The sequence below is a fragment of the Pyxicephalus adspersus genome, chromosome 4, assembly GCF_032062135.1.
Source record: "Pyxicephalus adspersus chromosome 4, UCB_Pads_2.0, whole genome shotgun sequence".
NCBI lineage: Eukaryota > Metazoa > Chordata > Amphibia > Anura > Pyxicephalidae > Pyxicephalus > Pyxicephalus adspersus.
In genome coordinates, this window is record NC_092861.1 from 147,244,147 (window position 1) to 147,259,987 (window position 15,841).

At 41.0% G+C, this 15,841-nt stretch overlaps 1 protein-coding gene across 2 annotated transcripts in view; it reads left to right on the forward strand.

The window, feature by feature from the left end:
* The window catches only part of DISP1 (dispatched RND transporter family member 1), a 40,318-nt gene extending 24,576 nt beyond the window's left edge, over nt 1-15,742 (forward strand). For both annotated transcript variants that reach the window (XM_072409924.1, XM_072409925.1), the window contains 6 exons: nt 2,128-2,157; nt 4,534-4,657; nt 5,602-5,732; nt 7,141-7,238; nt 8,516-8,613; nt 11,992-15,742. In XM_072409924.1, the coding sequence (XP_072266025.1) occupies nt 2,128-2,157; nt 4,534-4,657; nt 5,602-5,732; nt 7,141-7,238; nt 8,516-8,613; nt 11,992-14,625 (3,115 nt within the window). In that variant the 3' untranslated portion in view covers nt 14,626-15,742. The remainder of the gene's footprint in view (nt 1-2,127; nt 2,158-4,533; nt 4,658-5,601; nt 5,733-7,140; nt 7,239-8,515; nt 8,614-11,991) is intronic.
* The last annotated feature ends 99 nt before the right edge of the window (nt 15,743-15,841 follow it).

Below are 15,841 nucleotides of genomic sequence, written 5' to 3' on the forward strand. Positions count from 1 at the left end.
TGAAGAGGGAAGGCTGGAGGGCCGGTTTATTGAAGAGGGAAGGCTGGAGGGCCGGTTTATTGAAGAGGGAAGGCTGGAGGGCCGGTTTATTGAAGAGGGAAGGCTGGAGGGCCAGTTTAAAGAAGAGGGAAGGCTGGAGGGCCGGTCTAAAGAAGAGGGAAGGCTGCAGGGCCGGTCTAAAGAAGAGGGAAGGCTGCAGGGCCGGTCTAAAGAAGAGGGAAGGCTGCAGGGCCGGTCTAAAGAAGAGGGAAGGCTGGCGGGCCGGTTTATTGAAGGGGGAAGGCTGGAGGGCCAGTTTAAAGAAGAGGGAAGACTAGAGGGCCAGTTTAATGATGAAAGAGGCAAGGCTGGAGGTCCAATTTAACAAACCATTTAATTGGTATCCAATTGGACGGTCCAATAGTTATTAGCAGGCTTAAAGAATCTTCCTGATTCGGCTACTGCAGCTTTCCCGTCTTCCAAATTTTCATATAGTGTCCCCATTTTTCAACAATGTATCGGCTTCTTTATTGCTTCTAAACTTATGAGATGGTTTGTGGAAAAGTAGCAGCAAAGTATTTTAAGTTCATGGAACAAAAACGATTAACCGAAACTGGATCTTCAGCCTCCACCTAAAGCTGTTTAACATCTGTCGGCACATTCCCTCTACATCTTCAAAGGGATCTCGGCAGGGTTTGTTCTCTTATGATTCTCATATGTGCTGTGTTTTATTACCTGTGTAACGAGAAGCCCAAGCAAAGTTTTCTGATGTGCTGCCCATATAGATTAGGGATGAGGCATGATGGGAATTTTCCAGGTAAATCCGGGGGAAAATAAAATATGGCTTTTTCTGAATCTTCCATGTGTTGTTTGGATTACAATTTGTGTGTCACGTGGACACTTTTCTAGGAAACTCATCCATTGTTTGCAAAAATAATCCTGTTTTTCGAGGACTTGTATTTAATTATCCCTTTAAAGCTAAGCTCCAGGATAAGCATATTGTTAAAAAAGACATGTCATTTTACTTGGTGAGCTTTGTGTATTTCCTTCAGCTCCGTGCAGTATGAAACTTCTATTTTCCTGTAATAGACTGGTCACTGCTGCTTTCTCTCCTTGTGCAGGGTGATTGGTCTTGTATCCACCCCCTTGTGGGGAGATGGTAATGGGAGGAGCTCCCAAAGTTCTGCACATGTGATATCATTGCAAATTTATATGGTAATATCTGAGTTTCCAAAGGCATATGGTGCACACAAAGAGGATGTATATCCTTTTTGGCAATTAAGGAATTCATTGAAATTAAAGTTTTGGTGTTTGGAGTTTAACAAAAGCCAAATAAAAAAACCTAGAAGTTCTTATAATCTTTTATAATATAATAAAAAGATGTTTTTATTCTAGTTCTATTGGAGAGATATCATTTTACATCCTGTCCCTTTTACCTACAAGCACTAGGACAGGATGTATAAGGGTTACAAGTGGTCCCCATCATATATTTATTATTATACAGTATTTATATAGCGCCAACATATTACACAGCGTATTTATATAGCGCCAACATATTATGCAGCACTGTACATTAAATAAGGGTTGCAAATGACAGACAGATACAGACAGTGACACAGGAGGAGGAGAGGACCCTGTCCCAAGAGCTTACATCTTAATCCTTTAAAGGGGTATTGTGGCTATAAACTTTGATTGTACAATCTCTGTTCAAAATGTGTGTCCCTATTCCATCTGGTCAATTACCTTCTTTGGAACCCAATCCCCAGCTCCCCCCACATGAGCAATGATTGGCAGTAGTTCTGTGCAGCAGCCCTGCCAGTGCTGTAATTTGACAGCAGGAACATAACCGCAGTAGATCACCTTATTGCTGGGTGCAGTGAGTTCCATCCAAGGGGACGTTTGGAAAGTTTTAAGCAGCCATGGGGCTATATGGATTTGAACAAAGAATAAAATGAACCTTCACTAATTTATAGTACCAAGGGCACAAGTGCTTAATACTGCTTTAATGGTGTACTATGGAGGATACATGCCATCATTGGGGCACTGATGAGATGCATAGGATGCTGCTAAGTCACTGAACAATGTTTTCTCTTCTTTTAATAGATTGTTTTGCTTTGTTTACCTATTTATTGTTTATTCTTTTTGCAGAGCTGCAAAGCCATTCCAGTTACCAAAAAGGTAAGAGCCAATAACTATTTGGCAATATCTCATGTGGTTTATACAACAGTTTGTACCTGGATCACCATTTTCTGCTGTGCCCTGTAGTGATGTAGGGCCTGGTGGATTAGAACCCCAGGCTGTGTGTGTATTATTCTTCCAATACATTGCAAAGAAACATCCTTGTAGACTCTGTAGCTATTATTTTTTATATATATAAGTCCGTCAAGTTGGAAAAAACTGCTGTGCTTAAAGATACATATTGATCTTCACTTGGGCCAGTAAGGGCCCCAAGTACAGTCTGGACTTAGAATCTAGGGAAACACATGGGAATACGTTTATAGACTCACATAAGTATTTGCATTAACCACAGACTTGCATTACCTTGGAAATTTTCTCAGCCAGGTCAGGGTTACTTGAAGTAAGCTCTTTGGCATTCAGAACATTTGTCTGCGAAGGGATGACTGGATGATGCCGCTGCTGAATTCTGGCTGCCAAATCTCAGCAAGAAATAAGTTTAGCATTTGACCGATATCTTCATAAAGGTCACATAGTTTGGAAAAATAATCAGTCCCTCACCTAAAACTCCTTTTGTGTTAACTCACGCTGCACATTGAACTTCATTCAATGATGCTCCAAAAAACACTTCTCTCTGTGTTGCTTTTGGCAACCCATCTGGTTTTTTTGTCTTTTTCCAGTCAAAAATATTGCTTGGCTATTACAAGTGACACAGAGTTCTTCCATGGTTACCAATCTCTCGCTGTTCTACCAAACTGAAAGTTGTGGAATGTTTCCTACAGGAAGCAGGTTCTGCTGAATTTGAGGAGTGCCAAAAGAATATCATCTTCTGTTCCGTTCCTACTAAGCCACGGGGGAGCAGGTTTTATAGGGGATCCCAGACTTCTGTTTTGTCTGGATACAGACTTGAATATGTCCTTGGGGATCCCAAGGTGTTTCTAGGCCATGTAATCCTTCCAGCTCATTCCGGGTCCTCCTTCTTCCACCTGGACCTTCTGGGCACAGCTCCAATGGGATCATTCCAAGAGGAATTATATTAAACTAATAGAACGTCAGCCCCAGTAAGGAGGAGCAGGTGCAAGGGGCTCCTGCATGGTTCAATTTATTCTGTTGCAATGAATTACCCTGACCATAGTTTATTCTTATATATACTTATAACCACAATCTCATAAATTGTTCTTGACTTTAGAGTTAGATCGGCCTGCAAGTTCTTATTCTAGTCTGTATAGCAGGATGGGACTTATTCTTGCAATAAGGACCATTTCGGACCTGCTGTTTTAACGGCTCCCTTTTAAGTGGGACCTTGTATCTTTTGGCTCCAGGGTTGCAATTCTTGTTGCCTGTGGTGCAGTTTCCCTCGAACACTAAGGGCTACATCAGTTTGCTGTGCACTGGGAGCGCTCAGTTTTGACACCATGGATCTGAAAGGACCCTTAAGGTTATATAGTAAGTCAGGTTGAAAAAAAGACATAAGTCCATCAAGTTCAACCACTAAGGAAATAAACATATCCCAGATAAAACCCTATGGACATACTTGATCCAGAGGAAGGCTAAAAAAACCCTGGTACAGTTTGCTCCAACGGTAAAAAAAATTTTCCCTGATTCCATGAGGCAATCGGATGTTCCCTGGATCAGCAGTCTCTGTTATCTTTACTTTAAAGCTTTAATACCAAGTTAATGTTCTGTTGAACCTGCTGACTCTACAAGATCCACAGGCGGTGTCAACTCACTGAGGAGTGCAAGTACCTAATGTTAGGCTGGCATGTTACAAAAGATCTTTAGGCTTTTGACTCTTTAGAGCAGCCATTCCAAACTGGGCCTCCGTGAATCCCTAGGGTTGCTCCAGAAGTTGCCAGGGGATTCTTGGCTTGCCAAGATGGTACCTGCATAGTTCCAGAGCCAACACCAATTTGGTAGAGCCAGCTGTATGAAACCAAGGTCCTTTTTAGCTGTTTTTAAAGTTGGCATTTTTATCTCTAATGTGTTAGCAGACTTTTTCCCACAGGCAACCAATGCAATAACATTTTTCTCATTGATTATAGTAGGAATTCCCCAACACATAAGTTATTTTAAAGGCTCCTCTGGGGTTAAAAAGTTGGGAAAGGCTGTTTTAGAGGAACCCGTTAAGTGTAAAAGCGAAGCTTACTAGAGGTCATGAAGAGGCCTGGAATGCCTAGGGACTGATCTGATTGCATGTTGAAGGAAGAGGGGTGAAGTATAACATTCAAATTCACAAACATAAAATAGCAAACTTGCAGAAATTAAAACGTTGATATATAAAATATATTAGATAATATTAAGATATTGGTGACTCACAAGTTTTAAGTAACTGGAGGTAAAGTTTTTCTCCTGACATTGACGTTTGTATTTTTGTCCTAGCTATTCTGCGTTAATAGCCGACTGGCCTGTGGTGGTCCTAGGGATGTGCACTGTGCTTATCGTCGTCTGTGCCCTGATTGGTATCCTGGTGCCCGATCTGCCAGACTTTTCAGATCCACTTTTGGTAAGTGCATGTTTTTGTGATCTGTGACAAAAAAAAAAAATGTCTGGACAAAAAAATGTACCATTTCCCCCATGTCTTGTGCACTAAATGTGCCAGAAATCTATGGGGTCCCTTCAGTTTTGCATGGATAACTCTTCCTTTTGCTGTTTTATCCCTAAATACCCCCCCCCCCAACTTTCCCCACGCCCATCATTGTCTCACTTTACCTGCACACATTGATTTGTTTCTGATCAATACACTGCTGCAATCCTGACTCCCAAGGGCTAGCACACACATTATATGTAAGGAAATAGCTCTTGGGAGATGTAGTTTTGGAGGGCGTGTCTACAATATTAGGAACTAAGTTCCCTGCAAGAATTTTACTACCTTGGTGATGTCACAGGCAGTAATAAAAGTTGCTTCTCACAGTGGGATTTGGGGTTGTCGTTCCTGAGTTCTTGCCAGTAACAGCCCTTCTTGAGCACTTAGCTTCTACCTCACCATTAGCAGCAGTGTGGTCAGCCTACCATGCAATCTCCTTGTTAATTAGACATAATGGCTATTCCAAACTTCCAACTGAAGCAGCTCATAACGTTGCAAAAAAAAAAAAAAAAAACCACAAGAATTTTTTTTTTCCTGCAGAGCTTGTAGTAACTTGAGCATTATGGCCAAATTTTGTTTAAGTAGTAAAGGCCATCAGGAGAATTTTAATAAGAGTGTGAGATGATGGGCAACTGTCATCCCTAACCAGGGGGCATGTAATAAAGCGAGCGGAGCTTCCCATTCTGAAGCTGTCAGTTGTCATCCACCTGCTATGAGCGGGTGACCTCTGACCCCTTTGCTCTGACCTCTCTTTGTAGTGGGGGGCTGAGAATTGGCTTGTTTGCAAAGTTTTGTTGTAGTGACCCCCCCTCCCCCCATCAGACCATAGCAATTCATGACATTCCTTAATTTTCTTTTTACAGGGCTTCGAGCCCAGAGGAACTGCCATCGGCCAGAGATTGGTAACGTGGAACAACATGGTGGAGAACACAGGATACAAGGCAACGCTGGCCAACTATCCTTTTAAATATGCAGACGAACAAGCCAAAAAATAGTTAAGTCGTTTTATGTTTTCTTGTGCTTTTATCATCATTTTATTAGGTTTACAGCTGTTGAAATACCTTTGTGTAGGTGGCCACCAATCACAAGAAGGGAGATTGTTCTTGGAGAACCTTTTTGGCACCCTCTTTTAAGTTTGGGTATGTAGGTGGTGTTCTTTAGTTGAGGGTGCTCCCTGTGACCACCAAATCAGCTGATCAGCAGTTTCATTATCATTATTCCAGTAGAAGTGTGCAGTGTGTCTTATACAAGTGTTACTTTGTTAGCCCCGGGAATGTCTGCCCATTTCCTATTAAACAGCTGTTTTGTACAATTGCATACATATGTTTGAGTCTTCAGACAAGGCTAGCATTGTGCTGATCAGCTGTGGTCCTGGAGATAGGCCCAAAAGAATAATGTTTGTCTTGCAAGATTTTGGTACTTGATTCCCAGTTAAGTGGTCCAGTAGCGGCTTTGAGCAGGGATGCTGCTCCTTCAAGCTGAGGGTTGCCATTTTGGTGGTTTGGGCATTCTTTATGGATGTGCCATCTTCTTGATGGCTCGGGGCACACCTAATATTCAGAAGTCTGGCCAAGTTATTTGGAAATCAGGTCTCTCCTGCTAAGCTGAAGTCCCCTACAAGATTAGATGATGCTAACCTTTAATTTTAAGTCTTGCACTATACAAAAGATTAAAGCTAGGGTAATCATGCTACTATAATAGCTTTTAATAAGCAGTGGACATCATTAACTGCTGAGCAGATGAGAGAAATGGCTCCCTATGGTGCTATTCAGGTAGCATGCAGCAAACAATTGGAGAATCTTTCAGTTGTGTAAGATGGAATGCTTCCACATTCTCTTTGTGTAGCTTAGTCTATTGAGAGGCTATTGTCCCATTTGTCCAGTGTCTGCTGAGAGTAAATTATCATTAATGATCAAGAAAGTAAAAACTGGCTATACTGGTGACCATTTTTAATATGTTTCAAGCCACCACTTTCAAGTTCAACTTTAATATTTACTATTAATTTTTGTCATATTGCTATATATATATATATATATATATATATATATATATATATAATATATTGCTTGCTTGTACATCATGTAATGACAATAAGGCTAGGTGCTGGCGTCTTACAACCAACTGTAATTCATCCTTTGCTGAAGTGACTGTTTTAAACTTGAATCTTGTTGGCTTCCTGCACTATTACCACCATCATTCTTCTTGTCTTAAAAAAATTGTCAGTTCTTCTGCCCATCTCTGAGCTGTGTCCAGCCGCCCGATATCTGATCCACTTTGAACTCTCCTTTTCTCTATTAGTCCATTTTCGTTTATCTTCAATAGAAGACACAAAAATGACTTGATGATTGAAGCTATCAGGTGTCTATGACATGTAATGTAATTATGGGATTGTGTTATCACAGCCACCCCGGTGAAAGATGGTCAGATGATATCTATGAAAGGGAGAAAAGACAAGCAGACTGGGACTTCCACAAAGACAGTTTCTTCTGTGCTGTGCCAAGTGAGTATATTTCATCCTTCTCTTTTCTGCTAGAAATGATCATGGAAGCTCCACCAAAACCGTTTTTTCATTGGCTTTCTTCATTATCGGTGTTGGACTGGGAAAATTTTCATTGGGCAGCAGTTTTGTGTACTGCACAAAAAAAAGGTTGAAAAGTTATGCTGATAAAAGTATGTATAAATTATACGATTACTCCCCAGAAAAATGCAAACCAGTGCCCATGCTGGGCAAAAAATTATCTATGATCCCCCTTTCTGTGACACATAGGTGATTGCCTTCTCTTTCCTGTCCTGCACAGCATGTGACTTATCCTTCTACTGTATCTTGGCAATTGGCCCTTCGCTAAATCATGGAATTATGCAGAGAGTCCACAGCCCTCTTAAGCTCTGACTAGTGTAGACTTTTCCGACATCTATTAGCATGGGGGGGGCAATAAAGAGAATGTGTTTACTCAACCTTGATGGGTAAAACAGGTTTATTTTACTGCTGTTGAAATCATTTTGTGTGCATTGGTTTGCATTGTCCCTGCAAGTGTAAGGCTGAGCACAGACATGCAATAATTGTCGTTGGAAATGAACGATCCATGGCGGTTCTGACTGGGCGACGATCGTTCGTATTCTATTGTGTGTACGGTCGTTCAGTGATCGTGGATTGTTCTGTTATACACTTTCTCCTGTACATGTCACTTCCTGCATCAATCATATCTAGTGTGTACATTATTGGTGGATTATATTTGAACGATCCTATCATTACAGCATGTACAAAGAGTCGTGCACAATACAATCGTTCAACATAATCGGGAATAATCGTTGATCGTCCCTTTTCAAACGATAATTATTGCACAAGGTCTGTAAGGCTCCTCAGATTAGAGGCTTGGCCCCACCAGATTGCCCCTTTTTTCACCTACAAAGGTCAGGTCACCTTACTTTAATCTGGAAAGGTGGTAGCATGACTACCTGCTGTAATAGATTTTCAAAATTGGGGATTTTTTTTTAAATACTAGTGGTGTGACTGTAGACTTGGCACTGCATATGTTGAGACCTCTGCTGCCCACTGGGTAACCTATTTTTGTTATATAGTGCCAACATTTTATGCAAGGCTGCCAAGTTGCCTTTTGGTGCCTTTTAAAATGAATGGCACTGCAGGACATTGAAGTCAGTTTTGTGCATTCATAAAACTCATTTACTGCATTTTGGTAAGACTGTTGAACTATTGTATGACATACCTCTAACTTTAGCTTTTTTTATTTTGTAATATTCCATATTTTTTGCCTACAGATGAGCAGTACTCCCGAGTGGTCTTCACCTCCGTAAACGGGGAAAGTTTGTGGAATTTGCAAGCAATCAAATCCATGTGCAATATTGACCGAAACAGGGTAAGTGCATCAGCACAAAAAATTTCTGACATTCTTAACATTCCTTCAATAACGACACTTGTGAACAAACTTGACAATACCGGGGGATCACCCTCTGCAAACAACTCTGTTATGGGCATCTCAGGGATGTGTGGTGTTTAAACATGCGATAGGTTTGCTGGGTCATAGGAGTCATTTTGAATTGTAAGGAATCTTCTTTGTATATCCTGCATTGTGTCTCCAGGGCATAAACCCAGTGGCTTACTCAGACATGTGTCACCAAAGCCTCCGTGTTACTTACAGCTACAAATAGATTCTGGATTGTTTGTTTCCGTTGACAATGATCTAGCGTTTGTATGTAGGTTAGGATTAGAAATTCACAGTGCTCTGCGACATTCCGTAGTGATTGTGAGGCAAAGGCTATGATTTAGCAGAGATTGGATTTTAGGATTGGGCATTGAGAAATATTTAGGCCTTGCTTGTTTGCAAAAATGTTGGTTGCTTATTGAAATACTTTTTCCCTTTTTTTTTTTTTTTATACTTTTTGCTGTTTCTGAGATTTCTCTCTTTGGCTTCCAGACAATCTAATATTATTAATCATAAACAGTATTTATATAGCACCAACATATTATGCAGCGATGTACAATAAATTGTTTGCAAATGACAGACGGTGACACAGGACAAGGAGAGGATCCAGCCCTGAAGAGCTTACAATCTAGGAGGGTGGGGGAAGTATCACACAATAGGAGGGGGATATGGAATGGTGGGAAGTAGTGAGGGCTTAAGAGACAGAGAAAGACGGGTAGGTGAGATTGAAGTGTTGGGTTTTGAGGGCTCTGTTAAATGAGCAGAAATTAGGAGCAAGCTGAATAGGACAAGGAAGACCATTCCAGAGAGTCGGGGCAGCTCTAGAAAAGTCTTGGAGCCGTGCGTGTAATGAGGGAATGAGTGAGGAAGTCATTAGTAGGTCATTGGAGGAGAAGAGAGAGCGGCTAGGGGGGTATTTTTCTATCCGGTCAGAAAGGTAAGTGGGACAAAAACTGTGTAGGGATTTGAACGCAAAGCACAGGAGCTTGGATTTGATTCTAAGATGAAATGGAAGCCAATGAAGAGAACTGGAAAGAAAGGCAGAAGAAGAGGAGTGGTGGGAAAGCAGTGTATCAAGTAGGTAGGTGGAAAGCCTGTATATCAGGTAGGTAGATGAGTAGGTAGGTGGGAAGGCTGTGTTTCGGGTAGGTAGGAGGGAAGAATGGATGAGTCTGGCTGCAGCATTTATAATAGATTGTAGAGGAGAGAGTCGGGTTAGTGGAATACCAGAGAGGAGGATGTTACAGTAGTCCAGACTAGAGATGGTAAGAGTGTGTACAAGGAGCTTTGGTGGTCTCTGGGGACAGATATTGGCGAATTTTTGAGATGTTTCGTCTAAGATCTTGTTCACGTTTGTGCCTTCTCCTGCAGCAATGCCACACCACTCAAATGGGGATCCCAACAAAAATGTTAATTATTTGCATGTTGCTGGAGAAGGAATCATTTTTTTTTTTATTTGTTCATGATATTAATTTAAAGGCTTGCAGTCCTTTCTTTTTCCCTCCTCATTAATATTACATTCTTAGACGTGACAGTTCAGGACTTCCTGCCCATGTTCCATGGATATTACACTTTGCAGGGGTTTGATGTCAGCGTGAGGAAATACTCCCTCTACTTTTACATGCAGGGTAATTGTGGCCGGCCAACTAATGAATTTCATATGGCAGGAGCTTTCTTGTCCTGCGGTTTAATCACTGTAGGGCACTAGGACAATTAAACATGAAATACAAACTGTTGGAGCCCTTTTGGTTACGGTTCACGCCGAGCAGTAAAAACAGCCTCATTAAAGCCATAAATATGGAGCTGTAATCTGTTTATGGAAGACTTAATGATTTGGGTAAGCAAAACTTTAGCCCCGGCATTTCAATCCTCTCAGTGCTGCCGGCAGGAGATATATTGGGTTGCATTCAGAATGTATTGTGGAAAGAAAAGATCATAGAGATTAGCATTTCTTCTTATTTACCTCTAACAACTTCCAGGCTATAAATGGATTACGTTAAACAACAGTTCTATATGTGTTTATCCGTAACTACTTTCTATATTTAATTGAAAACCCAGTGTACATAGCCTGACCTTGTGTAACATTTATTAAAATTAGCTTTTAAATAGTTGTAGTCATCCCACATCAAAAAAACATTAGGCTTTATGGCAATCCAGGCTGATCCACCTTTTGCAACGTTGCCACCGCTTGTGGGCTTTAGGTCACTTTCACTTGTTCAAGGGCTTTGTGCCAATTTTGTGTGTGTGTGCATATATCTATTTTTATATATATATATATATATATATATATAGATAGATAGATAGATATAATATAGATTTGGGAATGATACATATTGTGCCAGGAAATGTGATTGGTGATGTGAACATATATTATATATAAAAAAATCAAATCCTATTCATTACTTCTGTGCAACACATGAACATTTTCCCAAATGTTTCTAGTAGCAAATATAGAGTTTATACAAGGTTTGGACTTCTTGACGTTATGGAAGAATGTAACAGCAGGGAAATAAAGGTGAGGGTATTGGTTTTTCTTACAAGAGAACCTGTCGCCGTAACCTGAATGGTTAGAATGATTCTCTTTAATGAGTGCTGTCATAATCTCAGCCACATAGAATCTTTTGTATGCATTTAGGCTTGTGCTGAAAAATAATATCTTTTAGCCTTCTATATGAATCAGAACCAAAGTATACAACTGTTAATCCAAGTGATAATTATTGTTTGGGTTTGACAGTGTTAAGGGTCAGATAAAAGGGTTAAAATATATCCAAAGCCAATATACATTTTTTTACAGTATACAAGTTTTTACTGAGTTTTTTTTCAAATATAATTTAACAATACATGAAAATTTTATAAAAAATTATGGATCAAAACTTTTTTTTTTTTTTTTTTTTTTTTTTTTAAGTTATGCGTCGTTAAATCCCCTGCCAAGATTTCTTTCCTATGTCTGTGCCCCATTATGGACATTTACCTTTACTTCCTGTCTTTGAAAAACAAAAGGCAGTGAGAAACCTTTGCAAAGTGAGCAAAAATTCCCTTTTAGACGATAAACAAATGTCAGATGATTTAGTGACAGCTAAAACTTCTGAATTTCCCATCACTTTCTGTCCTGAAATAATGAGAGGGCAAAGAGAGTGACACTTCCTGATGGGAACATATCAATAATTTGCAAAAGTTCCAACCTTACCTGAAGATTCAATTTCAGGTCCTTACTATACGTTTATATTAACATTAATATGTTTGCTTTTTGATTTTTCTGTAAATAGTTTTTGAAAGCCTCTGGTTACACTTACACTTATTTCTGTTTTACAGATTCGTTCCCACCCTCAGTTTGCAGACCTCTGCCAGAGAACCACCGCAGATTCATGTTGCCCCAGCTGGACTTTAGGAAATTACATTGCCATCCTTAACAACAGGTCTTCATGCCAGAAGATTGTAGAGCGTGATGTCTCACACACACTGAAGCTTATCCGTACCTGTGCCAAGTTTTATCACAATGGGACCTTGGGACCAGATTGTTGGGATATGGTGGCTAAAAGGAAAGACCAGCTGAAGTGTACAAATGTGCCTCGCAGATGTACCAAGTACAATGCCGTTTACCAAATCCTCCACTACTTGGTAGATAAGGATTTCTTCAACCCAAAGAATGTGGATGTCGGCTCTCCAGTTTTACGTCATAGCATGCTTTTTTCGCCAACAGAGAAAGGCGACTCCATGATGAACATTTATCTGGACAATTTTGAGAACTGGAATTGTTCTGATGGCGTTACCACCATCACCGGAATCGAGTTTGGTATCAAGCATAGCCTGTTTGAAGACTATCTCCTAATGGATACTGTGTATCCGGCCATTGCCATTGTCATCGTTCTTTTGGTCATGTGTGTGTACACAAGATCAATGTTCATTACCTTGATGACTATGTTTGCCATTATAAGCTCGCTGATTGTATCATATTTCCTATATCGTGTAGTATTTAACTTTGAGTTCTTCCCCTTCATGAACCTCACTGCACTGATCATACTGGTTGGAATTGGAGCAGATGACGCTTTTGTCTTGTGCGACGTCTGGAATTACACAAAGTTCGACAAACCCCATGCAGAGACCTCAGAGACGGTTAGCATCACGCTACAACATGCTGCTCTTTCAATGTTTGTCACCAGCTTCACCACCGCTGCTGCCTTCTACGCTAACTATGTCAGTAATATTACTGCCATCCGATGTTTTGGGGTCTACGCAGGCACTGCCATATTGGTGAACTATCTTCTCATGGTCACATGGTTGCCCGCCGTAGTAGTCCTTCATGAACGCTATCTACTAAACCTCTTCACTTGCTTCAGTGGTTCTCCACAGCGGCCTTACAACAACAAGAAAAGCTGTTTGAGTGTAATGTGCCAGAAATTAAAGAAGCTACTCTTTGCAATTTCAGAAGCATCGAGGATATTCTTTGAAAAAGTGTTGCCGTGTATTGTTATCAAGTTCAGATTTATTTGGGTCTTCTGTTTCCTTATGTTGACCGTCGGCGGTGCCTATATCGTGTGTGTTAATCCAAAGATGAAACTGCCGTCATTAGAACTCTCGGAATTCCAGGTGTTCCGATCTTCTCATCCCTTTGAACGTTACGATGCAGAGTACAAAAAGATGTTCATGTTCGAGAGAGTTCGCCACGGAGAAGAGCTCCACATGCCCATCACAATCGTTTGGGGGATATCAGCAGAAGACAATGGAGATCCCCTCAATCCAAAAAGCAAGGGCAAGCTCAAACTAGATAGTAGCTTTAATATCGCCAGCCCTTCCTCACAAAAATGGCTCTTGAACTTTTGCCAAAAGTTGAAAAACCAAACCTTCTACTACCAAACCGATGAACAGGACTTTACCAGCTGCTTCATAGAGACTTTTAAACAGTGGATGGAAAACCAGGATTGCGATGAACCTGCTCTTTATCCCTGCTGTAGCCAGTCCGGTTTTCCATATAAACAGGAAGTCTTTGAGCTTTGCATTAAGCGTGCCATTATGGAGCTCGAAAGAAGCACCGGGTACCACTTAGACAGCAAAACTCCGGGGCCGAGGTTTGACATCAATGATACAATCAGGGCTGTTGTCTTGGAATTCAAAAGTACTTTCCTTTTCACTTTTGCCTACGAGAAGATGCACCATTTCTACAAGGAGGTGGATGCTTGGATCTCGGAGGAACTAAAAACCGCTCCGGTTGGTCTCAGTAAGGGCTGGTTCGTCAGCAACCTAGAGTTTTATGACTTGCAAGACAGTCTTTCTGATGGGACGTTAATTGCTATGGGATTATCTGTTGCTGTAGCTTTCAGTGTCATGCTTCTCACCACATGGAACATAATCATCAGTTTCTATGCCATCATTTCCATAGCAGGCACCATTTTTGTCACTGTTGGTTCTCTCGTCCTTTTAGGATGGGAACTTAATGTTTTGGAGTCTGTTACGATATCTGTTGCTGTGGGGCTCTCTGTGGATTTTGCCGTACATTATGGCGTTGCCTATCGTCTTGCTCCAGATCCAGACAGAGAAGGAAAAGTGGTCTTCTCTCTAAGTCGCATGGGATCTGCTATAGCCATGGCTGCCGTAACTACTTTTGTTGCCGGTGCCATGATGATGCCCTCCACCGTTCTAGCTTACACTCAACTGGGCACTTTCATGATGTTAATTATGTGCATTAGCTGGGCTTTTGCAACCTTCTTCTTCCAATGCATGTGCCGTTGTCTCGGCCCGCAGGGGACCTGCGGCCAAATACCTTTGCCAAAAAAATTACAGTTTAAAGCCTTTTCTCAAGCCTTATCTTCAAACACTTCAGAAAGAGGACAGAATAAAATGAATCATGTTAACAAATACCAATTGGACTCTCGAGGTGCAAAAGCAGAAATTGAACATGAACATTATGAACTGGAACCTTTAGCTTCACAAAACTCTAGCACATCTTGACAAATGGATTTTTGGTGAATCATTTATGGTGAGAGATTGGCTGCACAGACATTTCATGTGTCTTCACTGCCCTGTGTAAATTCACTAACTTATTTTTATTTTAATTTTTAAAGTTGTTGTTGTTATTATTATTATTGTTATTGTAACATTCTTTACAGCTATGTACATAACGACAGGGACCAACACGCCGGTTATTTTTCTAGCCAAACGTATATCGGTTGCCAAACACAGACAGCATCTCTGAATGCATGAGAGGGAAGCAGTTGGGTTCTTATTGGGGGTTATTATTCTACAGTCAAGAGACAACCAAAACCAACCATTGCCTTTCCAAATCTTCTTACCTGCCATGACCTTGCAGATCCAAGAGCTGCTTGTTCTGTAAATAGACGGATGTGATAGGTGTGGGGGCAATCCTGGTACCAAAGTAAATTTTAAAGCTGAACTTCAGGCAGATTTAAACACATAAATGGATTTTAACTCTTGCTTTGCTTTTTAAAAGCAGTGCAAGTATATCCATTTTGCAGTCCTCTCTACAACTGGACTGGAAAGGGAAGGAACAGCACAAGCAGAGTCATTTGTGCTGCAGTGCTCGTGTGCTAACAGGGACCAATAATGCAAAGTAATATTCAGTGGAGGAAGGGATGAAACCTGGAAGTGTTACTGAACTACACAAAAAATAGTCTGCCAGACAGTTGTGTGATACAGCTGTGTAAATCCCAGAACTGGATGATTAGTAATGCAAATCCTTTGCCAGTTAAAACCACTCACTTGTGTATACTGTTCTGCTTTAAACAAGGAACAATAGATGTAAATGTACAGGAATTTCATTCATCCTTGCATGTGATCCTTGTACAATTGCATCTTCCTTTTTGGTGTTTTATATCCAAGGGTACCGATCCTTGAAAACTGGAAGCAGAAGTCATTCATTGTGTGTGAAGATTTAACCACAATCTTAATTTTGGGGTGTAGCAGTTTCTTACGTGACCAACTTCTAAAAAAAAACACATAGTGCAGCCTGGGGGATGGAGGAAAAGCACAGACTGGAGGGTAAGGGGGGGCACACACAATGCACCCTTGGAGTAGGGCGGACACATAACAGTGCAGCCTGGGGGTGGCAGGGGGACACATACAATTCAGCCTGGGGGTGGCAGGGGGACACATACAGTTCAGCCTGGGGGTGGCAGGGGACACATACAGAGCAGCCTGAGGGTGGCAG